Source organism: Macaca nemestrina, chromosome 12 (assembly GCF_043159975.1).
Source record: "Macaca nemestrina isolate mMacNem1 chromosome 12, mMacNem.hap1, whole genome shotgun sequence".
Taxonomy (NCBI): domain Eukaryota; kingdom Metazoa; phylum Chordata; class Mammalia; order Primates; family Cercopithecidae; genus Macaca; species Macaca nemestrina.
In genome coordinates, this window is record NC_092136.1 from 129,330,645 (window position 1) to 129,358,365 (window position 27,721).

A 27,721-nucleotide genomic window follows, 5' to 3' on the forward strand; every position below is an offset into this window, starting at 1 on the left:
CAGCTAATTTTTGTATTTTCAGTAGAGACAGGGTTTCACCACATTGACCAGGCTGGTCTTGAACTCCTGAACTCAGGTGATCCGCATGCCTTGGCCTCCCAAAGTGCTGGGATTACACACATGAGCCACCACATCCAGCCCCTATACATTTTAAGAGTTACTTTTAGGTAACACCTTAAGAATTCAGAGGGCCTGTGAACTCAGGTGGGAAGCAAAATTACATTTTTAACTGAAATTAAACACTTCCTTCAATTATGAACAAAGGGAACAAACGATATACTGGCAGTGCTGTGATGGTGTAATGGAAATCAAACATTTTCATATATTACAGCTACTGCAGATAGCTAAGAATATCATTTATACTCATCACTACTTGGAAATTTCAAGAAATGTCAGACCTCATGCTAGATCTTGTCATATAACATAATAGTAACAACACATATTTTGGCACCATAAACTTGTTTTAACATTTTGATAACTATTTCAAAACAAATGGTCTCTTTTGTAACTGTATTTTATTTTATGCATTTAAAAGCATAATTCTGAGAAGGGGTCCACAAGTTCCACCAGATTGCCAAAGAGATTCCTGGCATTCAAAAAGGTAAGAATCCTCACTGTTAAATGAAGCACAGCCTGGAGGAAGCAAATTCCTATATTTAACCTATTAGCTGGTCTGGGAGCAACTCCTAACTGAACGTAAACGTAAGCCCAGACTTGAGGAGAAGACTGGGAGCTGAAGATGTCCCCTTCAGCTCCCAAACTCCAACACTTCAAAAAACTATGCCTTGTTCTCAAAGTCTACCCTGGCTGGAGGGGTGTGGAGAGGACAGAGTTCAGAGTTGATAAGAGAAAAGCTGCACGGTGAAGAAAGGGATCTCTGATAAGCAGCATGTGCCACCTACCGAGAGACAGAATGGTAACGTAGGCAGGCCGGTCGGAGCGCAGCAGGGAGTGCTCCCGAGCCTTGTTGAGCGAGGTCTCCTTGTCAAACACGCCCTTCACTGGCCCCACCACAGACTCAAAGCCGTGCATGCGAAAGGTGAACGCCTTATGGGGTTGGCTATACCGGTAACGCTCCTACCGAGAGACAAGGAACAAGGCTCCTGGTCAGAATTAGTGGGGTTCTCTCTCGGGCTTTCTTACAATATAAGCAGATCCACATGGAACGATTAAAACAGGAAGGAACAAGTGATTCTAGTAGGAATGCTCAGCCAACCACAGTGGAAACAGGACGGCTCTCAGAGCCAGTCACTGAGCAGAGGGACAAGGAGGTAATATAAAGGCACTTTGCTACCTGGAAGATGAGATCATGCAAGTATTTCTTACTCCCCTTCCCCACAGTTTCCACCCCCAACAAGTAATCCCAGCCAACAGAAGGTCTAAGGGGAAGGGTATGAGTTTCTTGCAAGAAGGCAGATGCAGGAGAGTCAGGCTGAGCTTCTCCCTGCACGGCTCACAGAGGCAGAGACTCCCACTGGCTTTTAGGTACTTCTTACCTGCTCCTGAAAAACCCGCTTCTCCTCCCCTGTGCTGGGCCGCACCACATAGTCAGTTCTTCTGGAATATAAAAAATTCTGTATCAACCCTGAGAGCTGGCATGTGTGTCAGACCCACTGCCCCTGCTTCAGAACCATTCCCACTATGACATGGAAAGATGTCCCTCAAGAAGCACTCAACTCTTACAAAGGAGAAAAGCCCACTTTCCAGCTCCTATGAAGGAAATCCTGTTGGTATTTACAAAATCACTTGATTCTTAGAAATCCAGAAAGGTACTGGGTGGATAGATGGGCAAGAGGCTGACATCTTTACCTATTGTTTTCAATATTGCTGCTAAGTAGGTCCATTCTAATGGCAACAAACAATTCGGCCTTAGAGGAACAAAGGGCTTCAGGTGCGTTAGATAAGGGTTATTTTTCTACCTCCAAGGAAAGTACCCAGGGGCTTGAGATCTACACCTCTATTACATGAAGAAAAAGTTCTGCCGCACTTAAGACTGAGCCTCTGCCTGGTGTCAGAAAACTACGGAACTATGCCAGGACAGAAACAGAAACGTGGGACAATGTGATATAAAGAGCCTAGGACTAAGAGTCAGGAGATCTAAGTTCTAGAAGGTTAGTCCTACTGCTAACCTTCAGCAAGTCACTTAACTTCATGCTTCCATTTATTGGACTAAGGTGGCCTAGATGAATAATTCTCAAGTAGGAGCCCAGGGAGGAGTACACATTAAAAAAGTATGTCCACCTACAAAGGAGATTATATGCCCCTTAGAGGCTCTCCTGCCAGCCCCTCTCTCCATCAGACCCCATTCCACAAGGAGTCCCGCTCACTCAGGGGGTGTGGCCTGCCTCAGTATGCCAAGTCAGGAAGAACCAGGGGACTCCTCAGAGCTCTGAAGCCCATTACAGCTCTAGCATACCAAGAAGTATCAACAAAACCAAGGCAGTATCTGAACTACAGTTTCCCGGGACACCACCCACCACTAGAGTATTGTACTCACACCCGAGGGACAGGTGTCGTGGCATCTGAGCTGTCTTCATTTTCTTGCTGGAGAAAAAGAAAACGTTGACAGGTAACTGGACTAAAGAATTTGGGCAAACTTAAGAGCTCTGGAAACCTAGTGAGAAGGATCTGGTATTTCTTAAAAACCCATACCTTACAGAAGGCCTGATCTTTGGTCTCTAGCCATAGCTGGAAGAGGGCAGCTAATTCCTTTTCATTATCTTGGGATTGGCCTATTAGAGGAATAAAGAGATAAAAAATAAGGTCTAAGGTATTACTGAGAATCCTGCTTTCTCTTTACTAGCTTTATCTACACCACAGGGAGATTCTATCAGGAGCTGTAACAACAATCCTTCACACAGCCACTGCCTTCCAGCTGGTGGAAATCAGCCTGGACCACCGCTCTTGGATGCCATCTAATCAAATCATTCACTCTGTAGGCATCTGCTGAGTACCCACTGTGCCACGCATTGCATGTGAAGCTAAGGTTACTCAGTGAATTCAGTCTCCACCCTCACAGGAGTTTACGGTCAAGTGAGGAAAGAGCACACGTTTCAAAATCAATTCAAAAGGTGGTAGGCATCACAAAAGATGTAATGATAGCTTATACCAAGGTAATTATTCTATTTTTGTAGGTAAGAACGGTTTCTGGCTATTGGGGCACAGAGAAATTCTATTCACTAGCATAGCAGTTAAGATCCTGGGGCAGGAAAAAGCTTGACTTCCCATGACCCGCCTAGAAAGAGATAAGCCCTGTCTCCTGTGCCCTCCTCTGAGGTCACTCTGTTCAGGCTGTCTGAGACCCTGATGGCACCTGTGTCTCCTGCCCAGGTTAGAAGCCACAGGATCATCATCAGCCAGGTTTGCTTATGTGATGAATACAGCTGCCCTTCTCAAAGGGGCTGTTTATCTTTGTTTTCATAGTCAATACACAATATCACTATTTGCAGAAAGCTCTCAACAATGGCAGAGTAGCTTCAACTAAAGCACCTGGCCGACAAGCTTCAAATGCTTATCATCTGGCCCTGCATGAAACAGTCTGCCAGGCCCAGGTATATGTGTTCCCTCCATGGCTACTGCAGCCTGACTGACGGGGGGAGTGCTTGCAGTCAGCTACCATCATCACCTTCAGCTCACGGTGGTTTCACCTCCACTGTTCCACTAGGGACTCATGCTCACTGAAAAATTCACAACTTCCTCCATGTTCACAAATCTTTAGTCTTTGTCTTACTGAATCTTTTAGGAACTATGGAGGAAGATGACCACTCCCCACTTCTCAGGCGCTCCTATCTCCTGGCTTCCAAGACTCTGGAAAACCCTGTTCCAGGCTTTCCCCACCTCCACAGTCCCACCCCCCGCCCACACTCTCATGCTCTCACTCAGACCCTCTGCCGTGAAGAGCCCTTCTCCACCCTCTCTCCTCACTCTGTGCTTCCTCCCCAGGTAACAGCATCATCGGTGCCCTGCACCAGACACATGCTAACACTCTCCCTCTTAAACTCTCTGGTCTGAATTCTAAACCCACACATCCTACTGTCTACTCAACAACTCCACTGGAATACCTCAAACGCAGCTCTAAAACTAAAGTCAGGCTGGGTGCAGTGGCTCACACCTGTAATCCCAGCACTTTGGGAGGCTGAGGTCGGTGGATCACCTGGGCTCAGGAGTTCAAGATCAGCCTGGGCAACATAGGGAAACCTCGTCTCTACTAAAAATATAAAAAACAGCCAGGTATGGTAACGCACGCCTGTGGTCCCAGCTACTCAGGAGGAGGAGGAGGAGGAAGAGGCAGGAGAATCGCTTGAGCCCGGGAGGCAGAGGTTGCAGTGAGCCAAGATCGTGCCACTGCACTCCAGCCTGAGGCACAGAGCAAGACTCGGTCTCAAAAAATAAATGAATAAATAAATAAATTTTAAAAACTAAACTCGGGATCTCCACCCTCCAAATCCAGACCTCCACAGCTGCTACCTGCACAAAAAACACCTTCCTCCACCAGCTGCAAATCTAGCAGGAGCCGTGCCTCACACCATTCTCCTTCACTCCCCACAGCCAAGCCACAACCAAGCCCACCTAAATCGTTCTCCAACGTATCCATCCTCTCCCGTGTCTAAATTACCATCAGCTCTCATAGCCTGTGGGTTGCGTGACTATTTTAGATCACATCTTCCCCATGGAAAGGTTCTAACTCCTCCACCTCGAATGCTGCTGCCTCCCCTCTGCCTGCCTGGCTCGGTCCTATTCATCACATACCTCTGCTCAGATGCTGCTTCCTCAGCAAGGTCCTCCCAACTCTGCAACTACATCAATTCCTATTATACTTTTCCTTTACAGAAAGGATCAGTTTGTCATTAAATCTAGTAAGTATTTGTTCCCCAAACAGACCTTAGGCCCTATGAGAGGAGCGCACTGTCTCAGAAGCCATTGTATCCCCCCAGCACCTAACAACAGTGCCTGACACCTAGAAGCTGAATAAATGTAATAAATAACGAATGGATGAGTCTACGGTTTTCATAACCTGCTCTCCATACACTTCTCCACAGACCACTCAGCACAGAGAAGTGCCTGTGAATTTCAACAGGAAACCAACACGGATTTCTCTCTTTTCACCATCACCAGGCAACAGCCTCCAAGTGACTTCAGATGCATGTTATGACAACTTACACACTAAGTGGGCTTTATAAACTTAAAAATCAGGACTCTGTTCTTTAGAAACAATTTACTCGGGGCTGCTGCACATTCTCCTCAATAGCAAAGCCCACTTTTAGGAAAGAAAAATATTTATAATTACAAATTAATCCAAAGTCATTGGTATGATTAATATAAATGTTGACGCTCTTGCAAAATACCCTTGCGGATTTAAATTTAGCCATCACCAGACTACATCATACAGAAAGGGCATTCCTTCCATCTCAGCACTGGTCCAACCAGAGGAGTCAGTTAACCCACCTTGAGAGTACAAAAGGGTCTTGAAGGACTCCTTCCCAGAGCAAAATAAGACCTAATACTGCTTTTTTAAACCAATCTGCAGGACCATATTGATTGGAAGGCAAAGAAACTTAGGGGAAGAAACGGGAGGATGAAAACCTGTAGGGGTAGGTAACACGGATTACTCACCAAGCAACTTCCACTGTTGGGTTTTCTCTTTGAATTCAACAAATGGAGAGAAACTGGAAGGAACAGCTGCAAGAAATGGACCACATAAATAAGCCATACAGGTGCATCCCTGAACTCTGAAACAGCTTTTGAGTGTTCCACAGTGTATTAGAAAAGCAGGAACCTTCAAGGCATAGCATTATGCAAAGGCATAATGGATTACAGGAGTAAAGCTGCAGTTTATTCTGATAATTAATTCGACGAAAGGGGGAAAAAATACTGACCCTACAAAAAAAAGCACCTTACCTCGACTTTCTCCAGCAAGATACTGCAGGGCTGGTAGTACCAACTCAGCCCAGTTGGGGGCCGCAGAGAACCAGCTGTTGAGGGAGCTGGCTGGTGATGACTGCCAATCCAAAACTCGCTCCTCTAGCTGAGGGAAAGCAAAGGCAGAAGCCAGTTAGACTTCTCTTCTATACCAGCAATTCCACACAAGTGCCACCACAAGCTGGGGCATATGCATCCGGAGTTTGTCCAAATCACAAAGCAAGTTAACTAGAGAGCTTTGAGAGGAACCCAGACTTCCACTTCTCAAGCTATAGACTATTCAGGATTTGAACTCTTTGAATACTCTAATGTACCTCCAACTTTTCCAAAATGCTTACCATAGGAAGGCTAGCCTGACTCTCCAGCAGCAAGATCTCTAATAGAAGAGAGAAAAAGCTGGAAGATATTTCATTGATTCCAAGGCAAGGCTTGAGGTCTTCAAGGGGCCTAATGAGGGAAGAAAAATAAAAGAATCAAAAAGACCAAGAACACATCCCTAGATTGATTCAGGCCCCCAAGCCTCCTAGCAGTCACAAAAGAGTTCAAGAAAGGAGCAAACAACACATTTTCCCAGCAGTATCCCTGGGACTCCAGGTCTACAAGTCCAACACACTTACAGCTACGACAAGCCCTGGGGGCCAGGGCACACCCATTCACCCTGAGAATTACAGAATCTCTGTTGCTCACTTACTCCTCCTTGATAGCAGGAATTGCCAGCGGAGAGGGGGCCTGTGAGAGAGATGCAACCCCTTCAGTACTGCTCAGAGGCTCAGCCAGGTCCTCTACCTCTGATTTGATCGTTTTTATTTTCTTCTTCTTCTTTTCCTCTTTTTCCTTAACCTTTTTTTTAAGGACAGCCAAGTCATATAAGGCTGGGAAGGAAAAGTAACACCAGTCACAGAAATGTATCTCCTACACAGGGAAGTGAGGGGTCTTATCTGCATATTCCTTTCCCAAGGCCCACCAAAGATAGAAGTCTCAGTAATAAAACACTCAATGAAACCAAATGCAGTGAGTGATTTACCGTTGTTTTTTTTTTTTGAGACAGGATCTCACTCTGTTGCCCAAGCTGGTGTGCAGTGGTGCAATCATAGCTCACTACAGCCTCAACCTCCCTGGCTCAAGCAATCCTCCCACCTCAGCCTCTCAAGTATACGGCTTAATTTTAATATTTATTATAAAGAGCTGATAGGCCTGGCACAGTGGCTCACGCCTGTAATCCCAGCACTTTGGGAGGCCGAGGTGGGTGGATCACGAGGTCAGGAGATTGAGACCATCCTGGCTAACACAGTGAAACCCCATCTCTACTAAAAATACAAAAAATTAGCCAGGCATGGTGGCGGTCGCCTGTAGTCCCAGCTACTTGGGAGGCTGAGGCAGGAGAAGGGTGTGCACCCGGAAGGCGGAGCTTGCAGTGAGCCCAGATCGCGCCACTGCACTCCAGCCCAGGCGACAGAGCAAGACTCTGTCTAAAAAAACAAAACACAAACAACAAAAAAGCTGATGCTCTGTTGTGCTGATTTTACATTCATTTCCCACCTGTAAGCCCATAAGAGGTAATAATAAAGGTTACCAGCATGAAGGAGGCCATGGTTTCATTTATTTGTGCCACATGCTATGGGCTCATGCAACTAAACACCATAGTCAGATGAAGGCTCCTAGAGGGTGCCCAGTCATTTACCTGCGAGAGAGCCCTTCCTGCCAGCATTTACTCGAGTCATGATGTCATTGAGGGTCAGGTCCCCTGTCAAAAGGTCCGGGTGATCCTAGATGTGATATCCAAAATTTGGTCATGGAGGCCCAAAAAGGAGCAAAAACTAAGGTGATTTTGCAAATTTATGTAACAATTAGATGTTAGGTACACTTGGGGAAATCACATTGAATAAAAAATACAGAGAGATAAAACTATTCAATTTTTCCCTATCATATCCCCATTTAATTAAAAAAAACCAACTTGATACTGGTGCATAGAACCCAGTCCCAACCTTCCTATCGTTCAGCATTTAGTTATAAAGCTCTTCTGCACTCCTTGTCTCATGTGCTTTGCAAACAGTCTTGTTAAGTATTAATATGTTTTACAAAATGTGGAAATAGGGTTTAGAGAGGTATCACAGTAACTAGAAAAGAGAGAGTACTGACTTCCCATGTGGGGTTCTTCCCCTCTCACCTCCTAGCCTTAGAAGGACTGTCTTTTCTTCTCAAAAAGGCATCATCTTTTCTCCACTAAACTCTCTGAGGTGCTAGCTAGCTACCTCAACTTGGTAGCATGGAATAATGGAAACAGTAAAAAGTGGGACAAACCCAGGGTCCGACTCCTGGCTCTGCTGCTTACTGGCTATAGGACCAATGACAAGCTCCCTAACCTCTCGAGCACTGTTGAGGTGGAAACGACCATTCCTATACTCGACAGTGTCACTGTAACAATTAACGCAGACAACACATTCAGCAGGCCCTGTGAAGTCAAAGCCCCCACGCCTCACATCGTTGATGCCAGCCAGCCTCATCGGCTGGTCCTGTGCCCACATGGTAGGGAGGACATACAAACAAGGCAGTGATGCCCCGTGTCTTCCTCAGGACAGCCAATCCTGAAACATCAGGCTGAAAACCACACGGCCGCAAGCCCTGCCCATCTTACTGGCTGATGTTTCCGCTTCTCATGGTGCTTCTTTAACATAATCTTCAGGTCACTGTCCCCCAGTTCTATTTTATCTGAGAAAACAAACCAAACCACATTCACTACCATGATTCTCCAATTTACATCTTTCTGGTCACTTGTCCAGAGAAAGATATTTCTGAGTTTCCCTTCTGACACCTGTGAACTACAAGTACCAAAAATCTTTAAAGTCACAGGATCAACACTTCCACTTCTCCATACATTGGTAATAAATGACTTCAGTGACTCTGCTGGTCCTAAAACACACTTAAGGTTCTTAACATTCTTCTTTGCTTCCTATTCCAAATAAAAACTCTTCTCCAAACTCACAGCCACTCTGGAGAATGGCTTGGCTCTGGTTATTCCTTTGTCCTCTTACTGAACTGTCCCTTAGTACTGCTGTTTCAAGATTTTGCTTTCTTTAGCCCAAAATATCAGCTTCTGAGAAGAAATTTTAAAACAAAGGAAAAAAGGCAGGCCTATGTCCAGATGTAAAAAATAAAATAAAATGGTACAAAAACTTTACCAAACAAATCGCCTAGTTCCAGGGAGCTTTGTTTTCCTGGCAGTTAGGAATCTGCCCCCACCCACCTCCCTCTAAAGGAGTTTTCAGGTCTCCACTGCAATGTCCCAGAATGGTGACGGCGGCAACTCGGTTCTCACCTGCAGTTTTCATATCCGTGGTTGAAAGTGTGGGCACCACCCTCAGGGGCACCGCAGGACTAGGAGAACGTGCTGGAGAGCTCGGAAGCCATGAGCTGAGATCTTCAAAAGAAAATTGTTCTTGTAAATCCAACGTGGCTGTGGACTCCAATAGGGGAGATTGGGTAAGTGGCCATTTGGGTTCAACAAGGCTAAGCCAACAACATGGAGGCCAGGGTTCCACACTCCTTTCTGACCCTTCCCCAGAGGAGCTGGAGCACACTTAGGCCATCTAACGGCTCTTCCAGGAAGAGAGACTTCAACAGAGTGCTGGGGTCGCACTGCAGCAGGCCGACAGCCACTACTACTCTCCTGTAAGGGGAAAACAGTTCTCTCAAGTGGCAAATGGGACCAGTCAGGCCCACTGCGGAGAACCCTGTCATGCAGGCAGTCGCCTGGCGGGCTCTCATCTAAGCTCAAGCGCCACAAGGCCATGAGGGTGAAAAAGGCCATGTAGTCACTCCCCATCTGACGGCAATGCCTTAGCAACCCAAAGACCAGGCCTTCCGAGCCCCGCTATCCACCCCAGACCAAGACAACTCAAGAGGGTTTCTCTGCCGGGGAGATAAATGGCTACCACTGGCTCCAACCGGACAAGCAGCCGGTATCAATCCAATACCCCAGCTACCCCAAGTGCCCGAGGACACTCACCCTCTTCATCAGATGACAGGGCTGTGTCACCACACTCCTCTTTCACTTCCCTCAAGACCTTCAAGTAGCGCTGCTGGGTCCGCCACTCCCGCTCCTCAGGAGTGCGGGATGGTGAAGGCCGTTTCTGCCGGAAGGGAAGGGCGGGGCCGCTCCGCCGGGCCATCTCCAGCAGATCCTAGGAAGAGATCAGGTGGGGGTACACGTCATCATCCAAGACCTGTTCTGGAACAATGAACACTCTACAAGTCTACGTTTTCTTCAGTGTGAAGCCCAACTCCCTTCCTCCAGATCACAAAGAAAGATACACATATATATCAACACATCCAAATAAAAAAAACCTGTATTGATTACATGAAGAAAAATCCCAAATCTGAGTGAAGTGCTCTACTAGGAATGAATACTTTTTTATACTAGACACCCAAGTCTTTCTATACCAAAGCTTAAAGGATGACTTAAAACCCAAACAACTTTGCCTCTAAGAATTTCCAGCGGCCACTGGGCCTATTATGCTACCATCCATCACAGCGTTCGGAGGCCCGTGCACACCTTCATATCCATTCCAAGGAATCCTGGCTTCCCTTAATAACCCATGATGGATCCCAACTCCATCTGTTTATCTTGGTAAACACTGAAGCTACTGTAATTTCGTCAATTTTAAGAAGCACTTTTTTTTATGTTTTAACATCTCTGAAATCAGGACACATTTGAAGTTTATCATAAGAAAGGATGGCATAGCTTAACTGTGTTACAGATTAATCGGTAGCATTTTTTCTTAGTGGCAACTTTTGCGTTTTGCACCTGAAATGCTTCTTGAAGTCATGATACCTGTGACCAGCCACATTCTATATCCAGTTCCCAGCACTACTTACACTCCGAGAAGCAAGAATTTGCTTCAGCAGCCGATGGAAATACTGCTGCTGGGAGTTGAGGTAGCGCTTGTACTGTGACTTGAAGCATAGCTGCCGGTACTTGACCACCTCGGGGTTAAAGTGTCCATCTTAAAAAAATAAAGGTATATATATACATCAGTCAACAAATATACATCATCAGTCAACAAATATATTGAATGAGTGCTTAACATGGTAAACTCTATACCACAAAACTTAAGGGAAAAGTGAACATCTAAGAGAATCAGGAAACAGAACCAAAAGTAAGTGTGCTGAGAAGCAATGACAGCTCATTTAAGGCTGATGACCATCATAGCCACAGTAACGCAACTGTCTTCAGCAACACTAGAACTGATACGTGGCATGGGTCAGAGTGGAATATGCAGGAAGTCCTGCCTTGACATTCCTCACTTGTATCCTTACCAGACTGCCATACTGTTCTGGGGGAAACATGCCAGCACAAGAGACAGTGCTACCATTATGGAAGGTCACTTACAGAGGCCCTCTAAAGCCAAGTGGGTCTCCCTGACTTCTGCTCTACCAGAGGAGACAGTGCACCCTCAGCTGTAGTGAAACAGATCTCCGACAACCATAGAGGGGCGTTCCTTTTCACACTAGTAACCCACCAAAGGTGGCAACGTTCATTTTAAAGCCTTAAAATAATGAGATTTCAGATTATAAGCCTGCTCTCTCTGGTCATTAGCAGCTGTCAAGTTGCCGAGTTTAACAGAATTCAAGATGTGCTGCTCATTCAGGGCCTTGTGTCAGAACAAAGTCACCCTGGAAAGGAAGGGGAAGAGGCTTTCCTGGCTCCTCTCCATGGTACAGAAAGCAACTGTAACTTAAAGAGTGATCCAAACCATCCTGCAACTCCCAATATAATAACTGATGCGGTTGAGAATCACCCATGGAAGCAAAAACCACTGGGTAAAACAAAGGCTTTTGGAAAATGAGACTATCACATGACCCATGATCCTAAAGTATCATCCCACAGTGCTTCTTTATGATAAAGGAAAGAAAGTACCTTTATCTTGCTTGCTTACAAGTATCTTGCTTGCTTACAAGTATCTTGCTTGCTTACAAGCAAGAGGTATGGCAGACACCACTTAACCAAGTGATCACATGTGGCTTTACCAAAATGGAAAAACTGACACCACGCGCCTCCTGAGGTGACACAATGGGAAAGACCACATTTCCTATGTCGTATTCTTGCCGAAAGCCTTTAACCCAATCTAAAGAAGAGAAAACACAATGACAGACTCCCAGGAAGCAGGACATTTTATAATTGAAGTGTCCTGGCTCTTCAAAAATGTCAGCGTACTGAAAGACAAAAACAAAAGGGGCAAAGGGCCCTAGATTCAAAAAGCTAGAGACATAAGGCCCACGCACAATGCATGAACCCTGAACAGATCCTGGATTTACACAGCCACTCTAAAGGACACTGCAGGAACAATTAAGAAAATTAGAACACGAAGGCCGGGCGCAGTGGCTCATGCCTGTAATCCCAGCACTTTGGGAGGCCAAGGCCGGCGGATCATGAGGTCAGGAGATCGAGACCATCGTGGCTAACACGGTGAAACCCTGTCTCTACTAAAAACACAAAAAATTAGCCAGGCCTGGTGGCGGGCCCCTGTAGTCCCAGTTACTCAGAAGGCTGAGGCAGGAGAATGGCGTGAACCCAGGAGGTGGAGCTTGCAGTGAGCTGAGATTGCGCCAGGTGACAGAGCGAGACTGTCCCCCCCCCCAAAAAAAAGAAGAAGAAAACTTGAACATGAAATAGCCTATGATATTATCTGCTCAATGTAAAATTCCTTGTGTGTGGTAACAGGGCTGTCATGATATGGGAGAGTGTCTGTTAAGAGACATGGACATGCGGAATCGAGCCAAGCGTCGCCGCGATGGTGTTGTTGGAGAGCGAGCAGTTTCTGACGGAGCTGACCAGACTTTTCCAGAAGTGCCGGACGTCGGGCAGCGTCTATATCACCTTGAAGAAGTATGACGGTCGAACCAAACCCATTCCAAAGAAAGGTACTGTGGAGGGCTTTGAGCCCGCAGACAACAAGTGTCTGTTAAGAGCTACCGATGGGAAAAAGAAGATCAGCACTGTGGTGAGCTCCAAGGAAGTGAGTAAGTTTCAGATGGCTCATTCAAACCTACTGAGAGCTAACATGGATGGGCTGAAGAAGAGAGACAAAAAGAACAAAACTAAGAAGACCAAAGCAGCAGGAGTGGCGGCAGCAGCGGCAGTAGCAGCAGCAGCAGCACCTGCCGCAGCAGCAACAGCAGCAACAAGAGCAACAGCAGCAACACCAGCAGCAACAGCAGCAACAGCAGCACAGTAAAGGGCACAAATTTCCTGCTTTCACCAATTAACGACTGAACTGCTATTTTTTCCTTTTGGCCACATAGCTAGGTTTCTGGTTCCCCCACAGTAGGTGTTTTCACATAAGATTAGGGTCCTTTGGAAAGAACAGTTGCAGTGTTTATAGGGTAGTTGTGGTAAGAATCTAGTTTATTTTACATTTGGCTAATTGGTCTGTGTTGCATGGTTATAGTCTCCTGGATTATAGATTAAGTCTCTGTAGACATCTCTGTGAAGAGCAAGCTATCATTAAACATGTCTGTTTATCAAAAAAAAAAAAAAAAAAAAAGAGAGACATGGACATGCTTAAGTGCTTGGCAGTGAACTGTCACATCTTCTGCAGCAAAAAGTATGTGTGTACTAAACACACACACACACACACAAACCTTGATATGTGCAATAAAGCAAATGGCAAGCTCTTTTAAAAAATTTTTAAAGACTAGGCATGAAGGCACCTCTAGTATGCTGGAAATGTTTTTTTTCTTTATGTAGATGCTGGTTACACAGCTGAGATCATATTATGTACTCTCTATATAAGTCAATAAATTTTATTTTTTGAAACACAGCCTAGACAGCAAAGTGTAACACAAAACCGCTCTCTGCCAGCTCAGTATCTGTACATGAAGATAAAGAGAAGAAAAGGAAGAAAGGAATACCCACATAAGTGAATGTGTGCCCATCTACCACTCCCCTCAAAGAAAGAATACTGAGCTACAAACCTCGGAAAAGCTTCTGGGCAATGTGCAGAGGATTTCCAAAGCGGAAGTTCTCCCCACTGAACAGGGCTAAGATGAGTTCGTTCTGCTGCTCAGCACTGTCTTCAGGAAACTGAGGCAGAAACTGCTGGAGGTGTTCACGTTGAGAATCACTTAACACTTCCTGCCATGTTGAGAGGCTGACAACATCAAAGAAGATCTCAGGCTAGAAGAAATAGGAAAGGTAAACAAAAGTAACATAAATTTTTAAGTTTTTCATATGTGTGTGCACACAAAACATTACATAATATATATAAGATTTACCAATTTAACCATTTTTAAATGTAGACTTCAGTGGTGTTGCATTCACATTTGCCGTGCAACTATCACTACCAACTTTTCATGTTTTGTTTTTTTTTTTTTTTTGAGACTGAATTTTGCTCTTGTTGCCCAAGCTGGAGTGCAACGGCACAATCTTGGCTCACTGCAACTTCTGCCTCCCAGGCTCAAGCGATTCTCCTACCTCACCCTCCCGAGTAGCTGGGATTACAAGTGTGCATCACCACGCCTGGCTATTTTTTGTATTTTTAGTAGAGATGAGGTTTCACCACGTTGACCAGGCTGGTCCCAAACTCCTGACCTAAGGTGATCTGCCTGCCTCGGCCTCCCAAAGTGCTGGGATTACAGGCATGAGCCACAGTGCCTGGCCTACATTTTTTAAAATAAACTAAAATTCCAATGATCTGAGCCACAGTCTTTTATCAAACAGTAAATAATAATCCAGAGGAAAATGATTTTAGTAGAGAATCCCACTTGGAAGCCGCCTCTGCCAACGAGGGTATGAGGGTGGACATCTGAATTCAGCTTCAACTGAGTGGCAGGAAAAGGTTAACACGAAAGGAATGAACTTGAGGAATTGAAGTCACTAGCTAAGAGTGAGAAGAAACAGGACGGAGTTCATTTTCAACTCACGGGTTACATACTGGATACCTTCCATGAGCAAAATGCTAATTTGGCCTGGCATATATGCCGTCTGAGGTGGGGAACAATTAAACATTCAGTTACAATGTAGTTAAAGAAGTGCTGATGTGTATGGAAGCAAACATCCCACATTTACAATGCAGAGAACGCTCACCAAAAAACCGTTGTTTAAGACAGGAGAGGGACAAGGAAAGAGAAAAAAGATGGTCGGGGACAGGGTTAGAAATCCACAGAGCAGCACCACAAAAACAAACAAAAAAAAAATTAACACAAAAGAAAGGATAGCAGTTGCCTGTGGGGGAATGGAGAGGGATAAGACAGGGTGCGTGGTGGCGGGCTTCAGTGGTCTTGGTAGTGCTCCTACCCTAACTGAAGGCTATACCCATGTTTTATTATTGTTTTACCTGTGTGTATATATATGCATTTTACAGACTCTTGTGTGCGATACATTTCACTTTTTTTTTTTTTTTTAAAGAGTTCAGGCAATATTTGGCTAGAGCAAGAACAGGGAGAGAGGTGGAGGCAGCAGACAGCAGAAAGATGCAAAGGACGGCAAGCATTTCAGGTAGTTGTGACTTTATCCTTAAGGACAATAGAGACCCACCAAAGGGGTTTCAGCAGGAAACAACCAAGAAATCACAACCACCTACTCCAGGCATCTTTGCATGAATGTATCAAAAACTCCTCAGTCCCAATGCCCAGGATTTTCCCCTGCAAGCCTATTTTTGCCTACCATTTTATTCCCAGCATCTAACTCAGTGTCTGGCATAGAGGTGCCTAACGGAACAAGTGTTTGCTGACTACATGAGTAACATAAAGGGATTGTCCTGAAAGAGTATGCCAAGAAAACGTGGATGGGAAGCATGTACACCAACTGCAGTACAGTTGTTAGTAGCTGGGAGAGAGGATCAGACAACAGCACACTGGTGGCTTTCATTTTATCCGTAACACTTGACATACTACCAAAGAAGAATGTAAAACAAAAAACTAAATTATCTCTTAAAACTGGGTGATGCACAGATGACTGTTTGCTATATCATGCTCCACACCTGTATGTTCAAAATATGGAAAACAAAAGAAATATGTAATTAAATCAATGTTTTCACGTACATAGTGGCTTGCAAATAATAAGCACTTAATAAACAGTAGCCACCTTAATGATGATGATGACGCATCTTGCCTGTGAAAGCGGACAAAAACAAGCTGGCATCCCATCCCAGGGCATATACTATTATTGAGTAGCGGGTTACCTTACGGATACAGAAAATACGTGTAGATTTTGCTTAATGTTCCACGACATGGTAACCATTTTAAACACATATATAATTCTGCTTTTAAAATATACCTTTTAAAAATGTTTGTTTATTTTCTATTAGTAAGTGGTCTTACTGACATCACTGAACATAACCATGTATAACATTTATTCGTTTCCCACTGAAAGGCTTCCCAATGGAATTGTTTCCAGTAGAATATAGATCCAGGCATTAAGCATTTCCAGTGATGTTCTACGGTTGAAAAGGTAGTGGTGACCAGAACCAGAGGCCTTGTCCGTGCTTGCAATGGGACTCAATATTATCCTGCTGGGCAAAAGAAACGCTAAGAGATACAATCATGCCATGACTGAAAAAAGCCAGGAGCACAAAAGATGCCAGAGAGCCCACAGGTTGAAAATCAGAGCAAACGACACTACCTCTCCCATGTACCAATATGCTCTGAATCTAAAATAAGTCCGGGCAGCAAACTAAGAATGACAGTCTATTTCCTATGGTTTATTAAGTTTGGGCCCTGCAGATAAGACTGCCAGAAAAGCAGCTATAGTTTAAGTGGTCCAGACATTTCTCATCTGAACATAAACAACGATCAGCTCATTCAGATTGCTGGGTCCCTACTCAGTTGTTGGAATGAGGGCAAGCATGGGGCAATCCAGGCCAGACAAAAGAAGTGAACTGGGGTGAATGACCCCAGGCTGTGATGGATTCCCTGAGTCACCAGGACCCTCAGGGGCTTAAGGCCCTACACAGAAATTCCACTGCCAGCCTTAGCACCATCAGCACCACTGCAGCGGCCTCCATGGTACTCCACTGCCAATCAATCTGTAACCACAGTGCACACCCTCTTAGTGACTACGTTTTTAGATCACACATCAAATTATTAATGTAAACCAAACTACTACATTTAGTGATAAACATGTACTTCATAAATATCAGGGAATGAAAGTGTCTCAAATAGTTGAAAAAGAACCAAATGAATAAAGGAGACTGCCTCTAAGTTTACAACAAAAACATTTAAAAGAAATACTGCAACTGTTAACTAATAGATTTACTAACACAGTAAGACACTGCGTCAGAGAGGAATTAATTGCCAAATATTTCACAGTGAAGATTAAGTACTCAGAACAATCTTCTGGTTTTAGTAGAAAAGACACCCACTGATGTATTTTTTCATATTTGTTTTCCATAATTTCTACTTTTTTTTTCTATTTTTAATTATTATTTCAATAGTATTGGGGGAACAGGGAGTGTCTGGTTACATGGGTAAATTCTTTAGTGGTTATTTCTGAGATTTTGGTGTGCCCATCACCCAAGCAGTGTACACTGCACCCAATGTGTAGTCTTTTACCCCTCACAGCACTCCCATCCTTCCCCGCAAGTCCCCAGAGTCCATTATCATTCTTACGCCTTTACGTCCTCAAAGCTTAGCTGTCACTTATAAGTGAGAACGATGTTTGGTTTTCCATTCCCAAGTTACTTCACTTAGAATAATGACCTCCATTTCCATCCAGTTTGCTGCAAATGCCATTATTTCATTCCTTTTTATGGCTGAGTAGTATTCCACGGTTAAAATATACAACCTTTTTTAATGGATGAAAATTATCTTGTTAAAAATAGGGCTTATATCACGTTATCAAGTTATTTTGACATGTTATTAAACATGCAGAACGCAGCTTGTTTTCTTCCTTAATCAGATACTAAATAGACTCTAAACTTTAAAAAAAGATAAGAGATCAGGCTGCCTGCAATGTAGAAAATGAACAAAAGGGAGCACAAAAGACTGGAAATGTAGAGTGGAAAAGGTTTCCCATAACTGTTACAAGGAAGCTGACAGAGAGGAAAAGGTCGCAACCATATTACTACTCACATCCTCCAGAAGGTCCTCAGGCAGACTAACTCTGGTGCCTCCCAGGAGGCAATCCTCCATGATGCGCGTGCCATGGCCATCTCCACATGGACCAAGTTCCAGAGGATCTGTCAGCATATGGTCTAAGGAATCCATTGTTTCTTCTCCACAGGTACTCTGGACAAAGACATGCATCTTGAGACAGAAAGGCAGAAATTCCAGGGATCTAGCTGATGCTAACACTCCTCCAGAAAAACATTCAGCCTCCAGCCAGTTCTTACACCTTATCCTTGCACCCTAATTACAGCTAAACAGCTCTTCTCCCTCCCTTTCACCACAGCATTCCCACTGGAATTTTCAAGTGTTATCTGGAAGAGTTCTTTTCTCAGAATGCTCCTACAGTAACTCCTAAATTCATAAATTTCATATGCCTTCACTTTACAGATGAGTAAAATGAGCCTGAGATTAAATGATAAACAGATCACAATCTATAATTTACACTTCCCAGACCAATAATCACTCTCCCACAATGTAATTCTTTAACAACTGTTTTTTAGCAATTAATTATTTGTCGTTGGCTGGGTGCAGTAACTCACACCTACAGTCCCAGTACTTTGGGAGGTTGAGGCGGGCTGTCCCCTTTCATCCAGGAGTTTGAGACCAGCCTAGGGAACATGGCAAAACCCCTTCTCTACAAAAAATAAAAATAAATCAGCCAGGCGTGGTGGCACACGCCTGTAGTCCCAGCTACTCGGGAGGCTGAGGTGGGAAGATTGCTTGAACACGAGAGGGACAGGGTGCAATGAGCCGTGATCACACTCCACCCTGGGCAACAGAGACCCTGTCTCAAAAAGAAAAAAAAAGAAAAAGAGAAAGAATATTCTTTGTTGCTCTTTCACAAAAGAAAATTTGCTGAAAATCAACCTACACTAGTAAAATGCAAATGCTAACGGTCACTTTATGAGGGCCTATCAAACACCAGGCCTTTCACATATCTCATTTAACTCCTACAACTGTGCAAAGTAGGGTCATGGGTTTTTACAACAGAATTAAAACTGAAAATCAGAGTAGGTCAGTAACTTGCCCAACCCCAGAGGCAGTACTGAAATTCAGGTCTGCCTGCCTGCAAACCCATGTGCTTAATGCTACACATAATACCTCTTGTATAACCTCGCAACATTTAAATAATGAAAAGGAAGCTTACTGATATGACTTTATTAGTCCACATAAATTCCTGAGGTTCCACACACCTGACCATAACAACCAGTAAAGTCGATGGCCAATCTGCCTTTAGGTGGTCCATCTGATCCGTATAATCACGTAAATTAATGCTACTTTTCTCCTTCCTGTAATAACTGAACACTGCTGAACACCTTTAGAAAACTACATATTACAACATTTCGGACTGATGGCTGGGATTAGGTGTCAAGTTGACAGTACAGGACTGCACAATGCTAACAGGACCACAGGGAGCTTCAACTCAATCACTCTGCTAACATTTACTCAATCCATCCTTTCCAGCTCCTACTTCCACGAAGTGGGCTAAAAAACACACTAAAATGAAAAGAAAAAAGGATGTTAACAGTCAAAACACCAGAATTCCAGCCAAGGTCTGCCAGTAACATTCCACAGATCTTACCAAGCCAGGTGTCAATTTCCTTATTTGATGAAGGGAAGCGGGACCGGGTCCTCCCTCCCGTTATTTCCAATGCTGAAATCCTGCAATGAATAATCTCCAGATGAGTGACAGTGTGAATTACGTAATACAGGTACTTTTCTTTCCCAAAATTCTCAAATGATAACAGATCTATAATAACTACACGTAAAGTGAAGCATGTTCCACTAAATTATTTCAAGTTCCCTTGAAGAGATTTCAGATCCATGTAAAGATACAGCAAACACTTCAGTGTTGGGTCAAGGCAGGTGGGTGGTCCCCAAGCAACTCTGCCCCATCATCGCCCTTCAGCACATGGTGAAATGACATCCTGACCATGCCTGTGCCTAAATAAGTGAAGCGGGTGAGACAGCACATAGTATATGAGTTTAACGAAATTTCAAAATAGCAAAAAAAAATTGCAGAAGCAACCTGATGCTCAGAATAAAACCTTCTTAACAGAACTGGCATAGAACAGACTATCAGCTGCAAAGTCAGTGTCCTACCTGCCTCTTGGGAGGTCTATCTCTATACAACTTGCTCACAAGTTTCTTCAAAGACGGTGCATGTCTAGCTAAATTTTATCCAGTCCGGTGACAACCTGTGCACTGCCACTATTCCGAACAGAATCTCAAAACACCAAAACCAGGCAGCTGCCAGGGAGCTGGACCCCGGAAGCCCAGGATTTCCAGGTCTTGGTGCGTTCTGAACCTCTTCACTAGACCAGGAAGGCCTGTCGGCCTCTCATCACTGGCTTTTCCTCAGCACCTGGTCTAACTTTCCCCGCTGGACCCTCCCCAGTGCAGAAGCTAAACCCTCGGGTCCTTCCGGAGCAACAGCCGGCTCCAAACCCGTCAACTCTGCAGCAAATCCCGCGCCGGGCTGGCCCAAGCCGGGGACCCATCCTCAGCACTGCACGGCTCGGCCCCGCCCCTCCCCCACGCGTGCCTAACCCTAACCCCCAGCCTCACGCGTCGCACCGCTCCCCACGCCCCGCTCCCGCTCCCCACGCCCACAGGGGCAGCGACCTCGCGGACCCAGCCGCCTGCTCCCGCTCCCACCACTCCCCCCAGACACTTTAACCCTTTCGCCGCCCCTTGCCCGCCCTCACCTTAACCGCGGGTGCCGGTCCCCTAACCCGCAGCCCTTCTCGGCCGCGGGGTCCCGGACGCGCTCGCTCCCGCAAGGAGTCTGGGTGCGCGCACGCTCTGGGCCTGAGCGGCGGAAGGGGCGGGGCAGCGCGGGGCGGGGCCTGGAGGGTGCCGGGGCGGGGCCACAGCGGGCGGGGCCCGGAGCGGTGCGACTGGCACGACGGTCGGCAAAGGTGCCTGCGCGCGTCTGGGCCTGGGAATGCAGGTTCCAGACCGCTTGCGCGTCTCACCTGATGTAGGAGCTTCCAGAGGCCCCAGATAGTGCCTGTGTTTGCCTGACCGCGAATCAAAGTTCCATAGCTCATCAGCGAAGGCACGTCTATTAGCTGAGGTTTGCAGAGAGCATACCCTGCCCCAGGCCCTATGCTAAGCACTTTCTACCCACCGTCTTTGTGCTGCAGCCCTGTGAGCTATGCACTATTAGTGCCTATTTTACAGTTGAGGACATGAGTAGAACGCGACCTCAGCCTGTGCCTCTGAGTTCCTTCATTCCTCCTTCCCGTCCCCGGGCCCTCGATGTCCAGAAAGAAAGTAAACACAACGAAGGATCACATTTTAAGTTAAACTCCATCGTGTTCCTCTTGTTAGATATCAAGGACCCTTTCCTCTTATTCACTGGGTTTTGCTTAGTACGGCTTCACACTACTTATTATTCCAGGTACTCCCAGCAGTGGCGCAGAGACCATCCTCAGTTCTCTGTGTGGATGGAACCAGAGAAGCCGACCGGCCGAGCTAATGTTCTTCCTTTCCTGGAAAAGAGTGGTTTCCAAACCACCCAATCTGTGCTCCTCTGCTGACTCCACAAATGCCCTAAGTTCCTGTTACACTGTTGAGAGGCTCTTGAATTAGAAACGATCACTTATAAATGGCAGTGGACTATCACTCCATAGTTGTCACCGATATTTCCCTTACGTTGCGATTGTGACAAGACCAGAAAGTGAAAAAGAGTAAAAACAATGTAAACTATAATTTTTGATTGACTTTGTTTTTTAGAGCAGTTTAAAGTTAACAAAATTGAGCAGAAAGATCAGAGATTTTCCAAATACTCCCCGCCCCACCTCCCCACATGCATCGCCTCCCCTTTAATCAACATCCCCTACCAGAGTGGTACATTTCTTAGAACTGATGAACACTGCCCGGCCTGGTGGCTCACGCCTATAATCCCAACACTTTGGGAGGCCGAGGCGGGCGGATCCCGAGGTCAGGAGATCGAGACCATCCTGGCCAACATGGTGAAACCCCGTCTCTACTAAAAATACAAAAATTAGCTGGGTGTGGTGGCGGGCACCTGTTAGTCCTAGCTACTCGGGAGGCTGAGGCAGGAGAATTGTTTTAACCCGGGAGGCAGAGGTTGCAGTGAGCCGAGATTACGCCATTGCACTCCAGCCTGGGCGACAGAGTGAGACTCCGTCTCAAACAAACAAAAGAACCCACATTGAACCTACTGATGAACCTACATTGATACATCATTACCCACCATCACAGTATAATGCAGAGTAATTTCACTGTCTTAAAAATCATCTGTGCTCTGCATATTCATCTCTCCCTCTCCTCTATCCCTGGCAACCGCTGATCTTTTTGTCTCCATAGTTTTGCCTTTTTCCAGAATGTCTAGTTGGAATTACATAGTATGTAGCCGTTTCGGATTGGCTTCTTTCTCATAGTAACAGGCATTGAAGTTTCCTCCATGTCTTTTCATGACTTGATAGCTCCTGTTTCTTTTTAGTGCTGAATAATATCCCATTCCATTGTGGTATTCCAATAGATACGCCACAGTTTTATCTATTCGCTTTCTGAAGGACGTCTTCATTGTTTCCAGGTTTTGGCAATTATGAATCAAGCCAATTGCCAAATTACCTTCCAAAGCAGCTATACCATTTTGCATTCACACCAGCAATGAATGAGAGTTCCTGTTGCTTCTCATTCTCACTAGCACTTGGTATTGTCAGTATTCTGAATTTTGCCCATTCCAATAGCTCCATAGTGGTGTCTCGTATTCTTTTTTGTTTTTAATTTTTATTTTTTGTAGAGACGGGGTTTCGCCATGTTGCCCAAGCTGGTCCCTAATTCCTGGGCTCAAGCAATCCACCCACTCCACCCTCCCAAAGTGCTGGGATTACAGGCATGAGCCACTGCACCTGGCCTCATGTTGTTTTAATTTGCATTTCCCTGACGTAGAGCCTCTTTCACATACTTCTTTACCATCTTTATATATTTTTTACTGAGGTGTCTCTTAAGGACTTTGGCCCATTTTTTAGTTTTCCTATTGTTGAGTTTTCGTTGTTCTTTGTATATTTTAGATAACAGTCCTTTATCAGGTATGTCTTTTACAAATATTTTCTCCCAGTCTGTGGCTTATCTTTTCATTCTCCAGTCTCTCTCTCAGGACAGAAATTTTAAATTTTAATGAATTCCAGGCTACCAATTATTTCTTCGTGCCTTTGGTGTTATATCTAATAAGTTATCACAAGACCCAAAGTCATCTAGGTTGTCTCCCATGTTATCTTCTAGTTTTATAGTTTTGCGTTTTACATTTAGGCCTATAATCCATTTTGAGTTACTTTTTGTGAAGAGTGTAAGGTCCATGTCTAGATTCATTTTTTTTTTGCATGTGGATCCCCATATGTTCCAGCACCAATTTTTTTTGTTTGTTTGTTTTTGAGACAGGGTCTTACTCTGTCACCAGGGCTGCAGTGCACTGGTGTGATCTCAGCTCAGCTCACTGCACCCTCTGCCTCCCAGGCTGAAGCAATCCTCCTGTCTCTACCTTCCAGGTAGCTGGGACTATAGGCATGTGCCACCATGCACAGCTAATTTTGCGGTGTTTTTTGTTTGTTTTGTAGAGATGGGGTTTTGCCACATTGCCCAAGCTGATTGCAAACTCCTGGACTCAAGTAATCTACTCACCTTGACCTCCCAAAGTGCTGGGATCACAGGCATGAGCCACTACGCCTGGCCTCCAGCACCATTTCTTCTCCTTGAAAAGACTATCGTTTCTACATTGCCTTTCCTGCTTTGTCAAAAATCACTTGACTGTATTCATCTGGGTCCGCTACTGGGCTGTCTATACTGTTGCACTGTTCTTGTCTTTCACCAGTATCACATTGTCTTAATTACTGTAGCTTTATATTAAGTCTTGAAGTCCGGTACTGCAGTCTTTCAACTTTGTTTTTCTCCTTGAATAATGTGTTGGCTATTGAGGGTCTTTTGCTTCTCCATGTAAACTCTAAAGTCAGTCTGTTGATATCCACTAAGTAACTTGCCGGGATTTTGATTGGGATTACATTGAATCTATAGATTAAATTGGGAAAACCTGACATCCAGACACTATTAAGTCCTCTTATCCATGAATACTTTCATTTATTTAGTTCTTCATTGATTTCTTTCGTCAGATTTGTAGTTTTCACCATATAGATATTGTGCATATTTTGTCAGATGTATACCTAAGTATTTCATTTTTGGGTGTGCTAATGTGAATGGTATCGTGTTTTGCCTTTCAATTTCCACTTGTCCATTGCTGGTATATAGGAATATGATTGACTTTTTAAAATTAACTTTATACCCTGCAACCTTGCTATAATTGCTTATTAGTTCCAGGATATTTTTTTTTTATTCTTGGCCAGGCAGGGTGGCTCACACCTGTAATCCCAGCACTTTGGGAGGCCGAGGTGGGTGGATCACTGGAGGTCAGGAGTTCAAGACCAGCTTGGCTAACATGGTGAAACCCTGTCTTTACTAAAAATACAAAAATTAGCCAGGCATGGTGGCGGGTGCCTGTAATCCCAGTTACTTGGGAGGCTGAGGCAGAAGAATTACTTGAATCCAGGAAGCAGAGCTTTCTGTGGGCCAAGATCACACTATTGCATTCCAGCCCGGGCAACAGAACAAGACTGTGTCTCAAAAAATTAAATTAACCTTACACCCTGCAACCTTGCTATAATTGCTTATTAGTTCAGTTTTTTTTTTTTAATATTTTGGATTTTTGTCACCTGTGAACAGACAGTTTTATTTTTCTTGCCAATCTGTATGCCTGTGTGTGTGTGTGTGTGTGTGTATATATATATATATATATATATATTTTTTTTTTTTTCCTGTCTCATTGCATTAGCTAGGACTACTGGTACAATGGTAAAAAGCAGTGGTGAGAAGGAACATCTTTGTCTGGTTCCTGATATTAGCAGGAAAGCTTTGAATTTCTCACCATTAAGTGTGATGTTTGTTGTAGGGTTTTTGTGGATCTTCTTTATCAAGCAGAAAAAGTGCCCTTCTATTACTAGTTTGAGATTTTTATCATACGTGGGTTTCAGAGTTTTGTCAAATGTTTTTCTGTGTCCATTGATATGATCATGAGATATTTCTTCTTAGCCTGTTGGTATGGTGTTTTACATTAAATTGTTTTCAAATGTTGAACCAGCCTTGCATACCTGGGATGAATCCCACAGGGTTGTGGTATATAATTGTTTTTATACATTGTTAAGGGCTTTGGCATCAATGTTCTTGAGCTATATAGGTCTGTATTTTTTCTTGTAATGTCTTTGTCCGATTTTAGTATTAGGGTGATGCTGCCCTCACAGAATGAGTTAAGATCCTCTTTTCCTCCCTGGCTGTCTCAGGATAGACCGCCATCATGAACGATACAGTAGCTGCTCAAACTAGAAAGTCCATGACCAACCGACTACTTCAGAGGAAACAAATGCTCATTGATGTCCTTCACCCCAGGAAGGCAATAGGCCTAAGACAGAAATTCAGGAGAAACTAGCCAAAATGTGCAAGACCACACCAGCTGTCATCTCTGTATTTGGATTCAGAACTCATTTTGGTGGTGGCAAGACAACTGGCTTTGGCATGCTTTATGATTCCTTGGATTATGCAAAGAAAAATAAACTCAAACATAGACTTGCAAGACATGGCCTGTATGAGAAGGAAAAGACCTCGAGAAAGCATTGAAAGGAACACAAGAACAGAGTGAAGGAAGTTAGGGGAATTGCAAAGGCCGATGTTGGTGCTGGCAAAAAGCTGAAGGAGTAAAGGTGATGCCATCTGCAGCCACTGGGGATTTTTCACAAGATGAATAAACTAAAAACTTTTTAAAAAGATGTATTCTCTCTGCTTCTATCTTATGAAAAAGATTGGAGATAATTGGTATAATTTCTTAAGTGTTTGGTAGAATTCACCAGTGAACACGTCTGGCCTGGTACTTTGTGTTTTGAAAGATTAATTATTGATTCAATTTATTTCATATATATATGAAATATATATGTATATATGTGTATGTATGTATATGTATGTGTATATATGTGTATATGTATATATGTGTGTATATATGTGTATATGTATATGTGTGTGTATATATGTACATATGTATATGTGTGCGTATATGTATATATGTGTATATATATGAAATATATATGCCTGTTCAATTGTTTATTTCTCTTCTATGAGTTTTGGCAGACTATATCTTTTAAGAAATTGGGCCGGGCGCGGTGGCTCACGCCTGTAATCCCAGCGCTTTGGGAGGCCGAGGCAGGCGGATCACAAGGTCAGGAGATCGAGACCACGGTGAAACCCCGTCTCTACTAAAAATACAAAAAAAATTAGCCGGGCGCGGTTGTGGGCGCCTGTAGTCCCAGCTACTCGGGAGGCTGAGGCAGGAGAATGGCGTGAACCCGGGAGGCGGAGCTTGCAGTGAGCCAAGATCGCGCCACTGCACTCCAGCCTGGGCGACAGAGCGAGACTCCGTCTCAAAAAAAAAAAAAAAAAAAAAAAGAAATTGGTCTATTTCATCTAGGTTGTCAAATTTGCACGCATACAGTTTGAATAGTATTCCTTTATTAGCCTTTGCATGTCCATGTGATCTGTAGTGAAGTCCCCTAATATATATATTTTTTTCTTTTTTGAGACGAAGTCTCACTCTGCCCCAGGCTGGAGTGCAGTGGCAAAATCTCAGCTGACTACAACCTCTGCCTCTCGGGTTCAAGAGATTCTCCTGCCTCACCCTCCCGAGTAGCTGGGATTACAGGAACCTGCCACCACATCCGGCTAAGTTTTGCATTTTTAGTAGAGACGGGGTTTCACTACGTTGGCTAGTCTGGTCTCAAACTCCTGACCTCAGGTGATCCACCTGCCTCAGCCTCCCAAAGTGCTAGGATTATAGGGGTGAGCCACCGTGCCCGGCCTATATATTTCTGGTATTAGTAATTTCAGTCTTTTTTCTTAGCATGGCTGGATACATCAATTTTATTGATCTTCTCAAAGAAGCAGATTTTTGTTTCATTTATTTTCTTTATTGATTTCTTGTTTTCAATTTCATTGATTTGTGCTCTAATTTTTATTTATTTTCTTATATTTATTTTGGATTTGTTCTTTTTCTAGTTTCCTAAGGTGGAACTTCAGATGATTGATTTTAGATCATTATTTTCTTTCTTTCTCTCTCTCTCTCTCTCTCTCTCTCTCTTTCTTTCTTTCTTTTTGAGATGGAGTCTCGCTCTGTTGCCCAAGCTGGAGTGCAGTGGCGAGATCTCCGCTCACTGCAAGCTCCGCCTCCCGGTTTCACGCCATTCTCCTGCCTCAGCCTCCCGAGTAGCTGGGACTACAGGCGCCCGCCACCTCGCCCGGGTAATTTTTTGTAATTTTAGTAGAGACGGGTTTTCACCGTGTTGACCAGGATGGTCTCGATCGCCTGACCTCGTGATCGGCCCACCTCGGCCTCCCAAAGTGCTGGGATTACAGGCGGGAGCCACCGCGCCCGGCCTAGATCATTATTTTCTACCATATGCGTTCAATAATAAAATTTCCCTCTCAGTACAACATCCCAAACATTTTTATGTTTTATTCTTATTTAGTTTAAAACAAAAATTCTGGAGGCAAAGTCTCACTCTGTCACCCAGCCTGGAGCACAGTGGCACAATCACAGCTCACTGCAACCTTGACCTCCCAGGCTCAAGCAGTC

At 44.4% G+C, this 27,721-nt stretch overlaps 2 protein-coding genes and 1 pseudogene across 9 annotated transcripts in view; 2 read left to right on the forward strand and 1 right to left on the reverse strand.

Annotated features, from left to right (window-relative positions):
- The window catches only part of LOC105476477 (nuclear factor related to kappaB binding protein), a 33,237-nt gene extending 12,407 nt beyond the window's left edge, over positions 1 to 20,830 (reverse strand). Inside the window, exons 1-18 of one of the 8 annotated variants that reach the window (XM_071075814.1) lie at positions 20,733 to 20,830; positions 19,607 to 19,686; positions 19,218 to 19,521; positions 17,989 to 18,144; positions 13,894 to 14,095; positions 10,795 to 10,922; positions 9,926 to 10,100; positions 9,236 to 9,373; positions 8,555 to 8,628; positions 7,601 to 7,685; positions 6,611 to 6,791; positions 6,258 to 6,366; positions 5,899 to 6,025; positions 5,614 to 5,679; positions 2,653 to 2,732; positions 2,498 to 2,544; positions 1,497 to 1,557; positions 903 to 1,077 (exon numbers count right to left, since the gene is read on the reverse strand). In XM_071075814.1, the coding sequence (XP_070931915.1) occupies positions 903 to 1,077; positions 1,497 to 1,557; positions 2,498 to 2,544; positions 2,653 to 2,732; positions 5,614 to 5,679; positions 5,899 to 6,025; positions 6,258 to 6,366; positions 6,611 to 6,791; positions 7,601 to 7,685; positions 8,555 to 8,628; positions 9,236 to 9,373; positions 9,926 to 10,100; positions 10,795 to 10,922; positions 13,894 to 14,095; positions 17,989 to 18,123 (1,783 nt within the window). In that variant the 5' untranslated portion in view covers positions 18,124 to 18,144; positions 19,218 to 19,521; positions 19,607 to 19,686; positions 20,733 to 20,830. Of the gene's footprint in view, positions 1 to 902; positions 1,078 to 1,496; positions 1,558 to 2,497; positions 2,545 to 2,652; positions 2,733 to 5,613; positions 5,680 to 5,898; positions 6,026 to 6,257; positions 6,367 to 6,610; positions 6,792 to 7,600; positions 7,686 to 8,554; positions 8,629 to 9,235; positions 9,374 to 9,925; positions 10,101 to 10,794; positions 10,923 to 13,893; positions 14,096 to 17,988; positions 18,163 to 19,217; positions 19,522 to 19,606; positions 19,969 to 20,127; positions 20,535 to 20,732 lie in introns of those variants that run through there. The other 7 variants (XM_071075808.1, XM_071075815.1, XM_071075813.1 and 4 more) reach the window with 7 other exon arrangements.
- LOC139357623 (signal recognition particle 14 kDa protein-like) lies at positions 12,693 to 13,405 on the forward strand. The gene has a single exon (XM_071075844.1). It carries the CDS (start codon positions 12,711 to 12,713, stop codon positions 13,152 to 13,154), a length of 444 nt encoding a protein of 147 aa, XP_070931945.1. The 5' UTR covers positions 12,693 to 12,710; the 3' UTR covers positions 13,155 to 13,405.
- Positions 20,831 to 25,399: 4,569 nt separating the features above from the next.
- Positions 25,400 to 25,819, forward strand: LOC105476199 (small ribosomal subunit protein eS24-like; annotated as a pseudogene).
- The last annotated feature ends 1,902 nt before the right edge of the window (positions 25,820 to 27,721 follow it).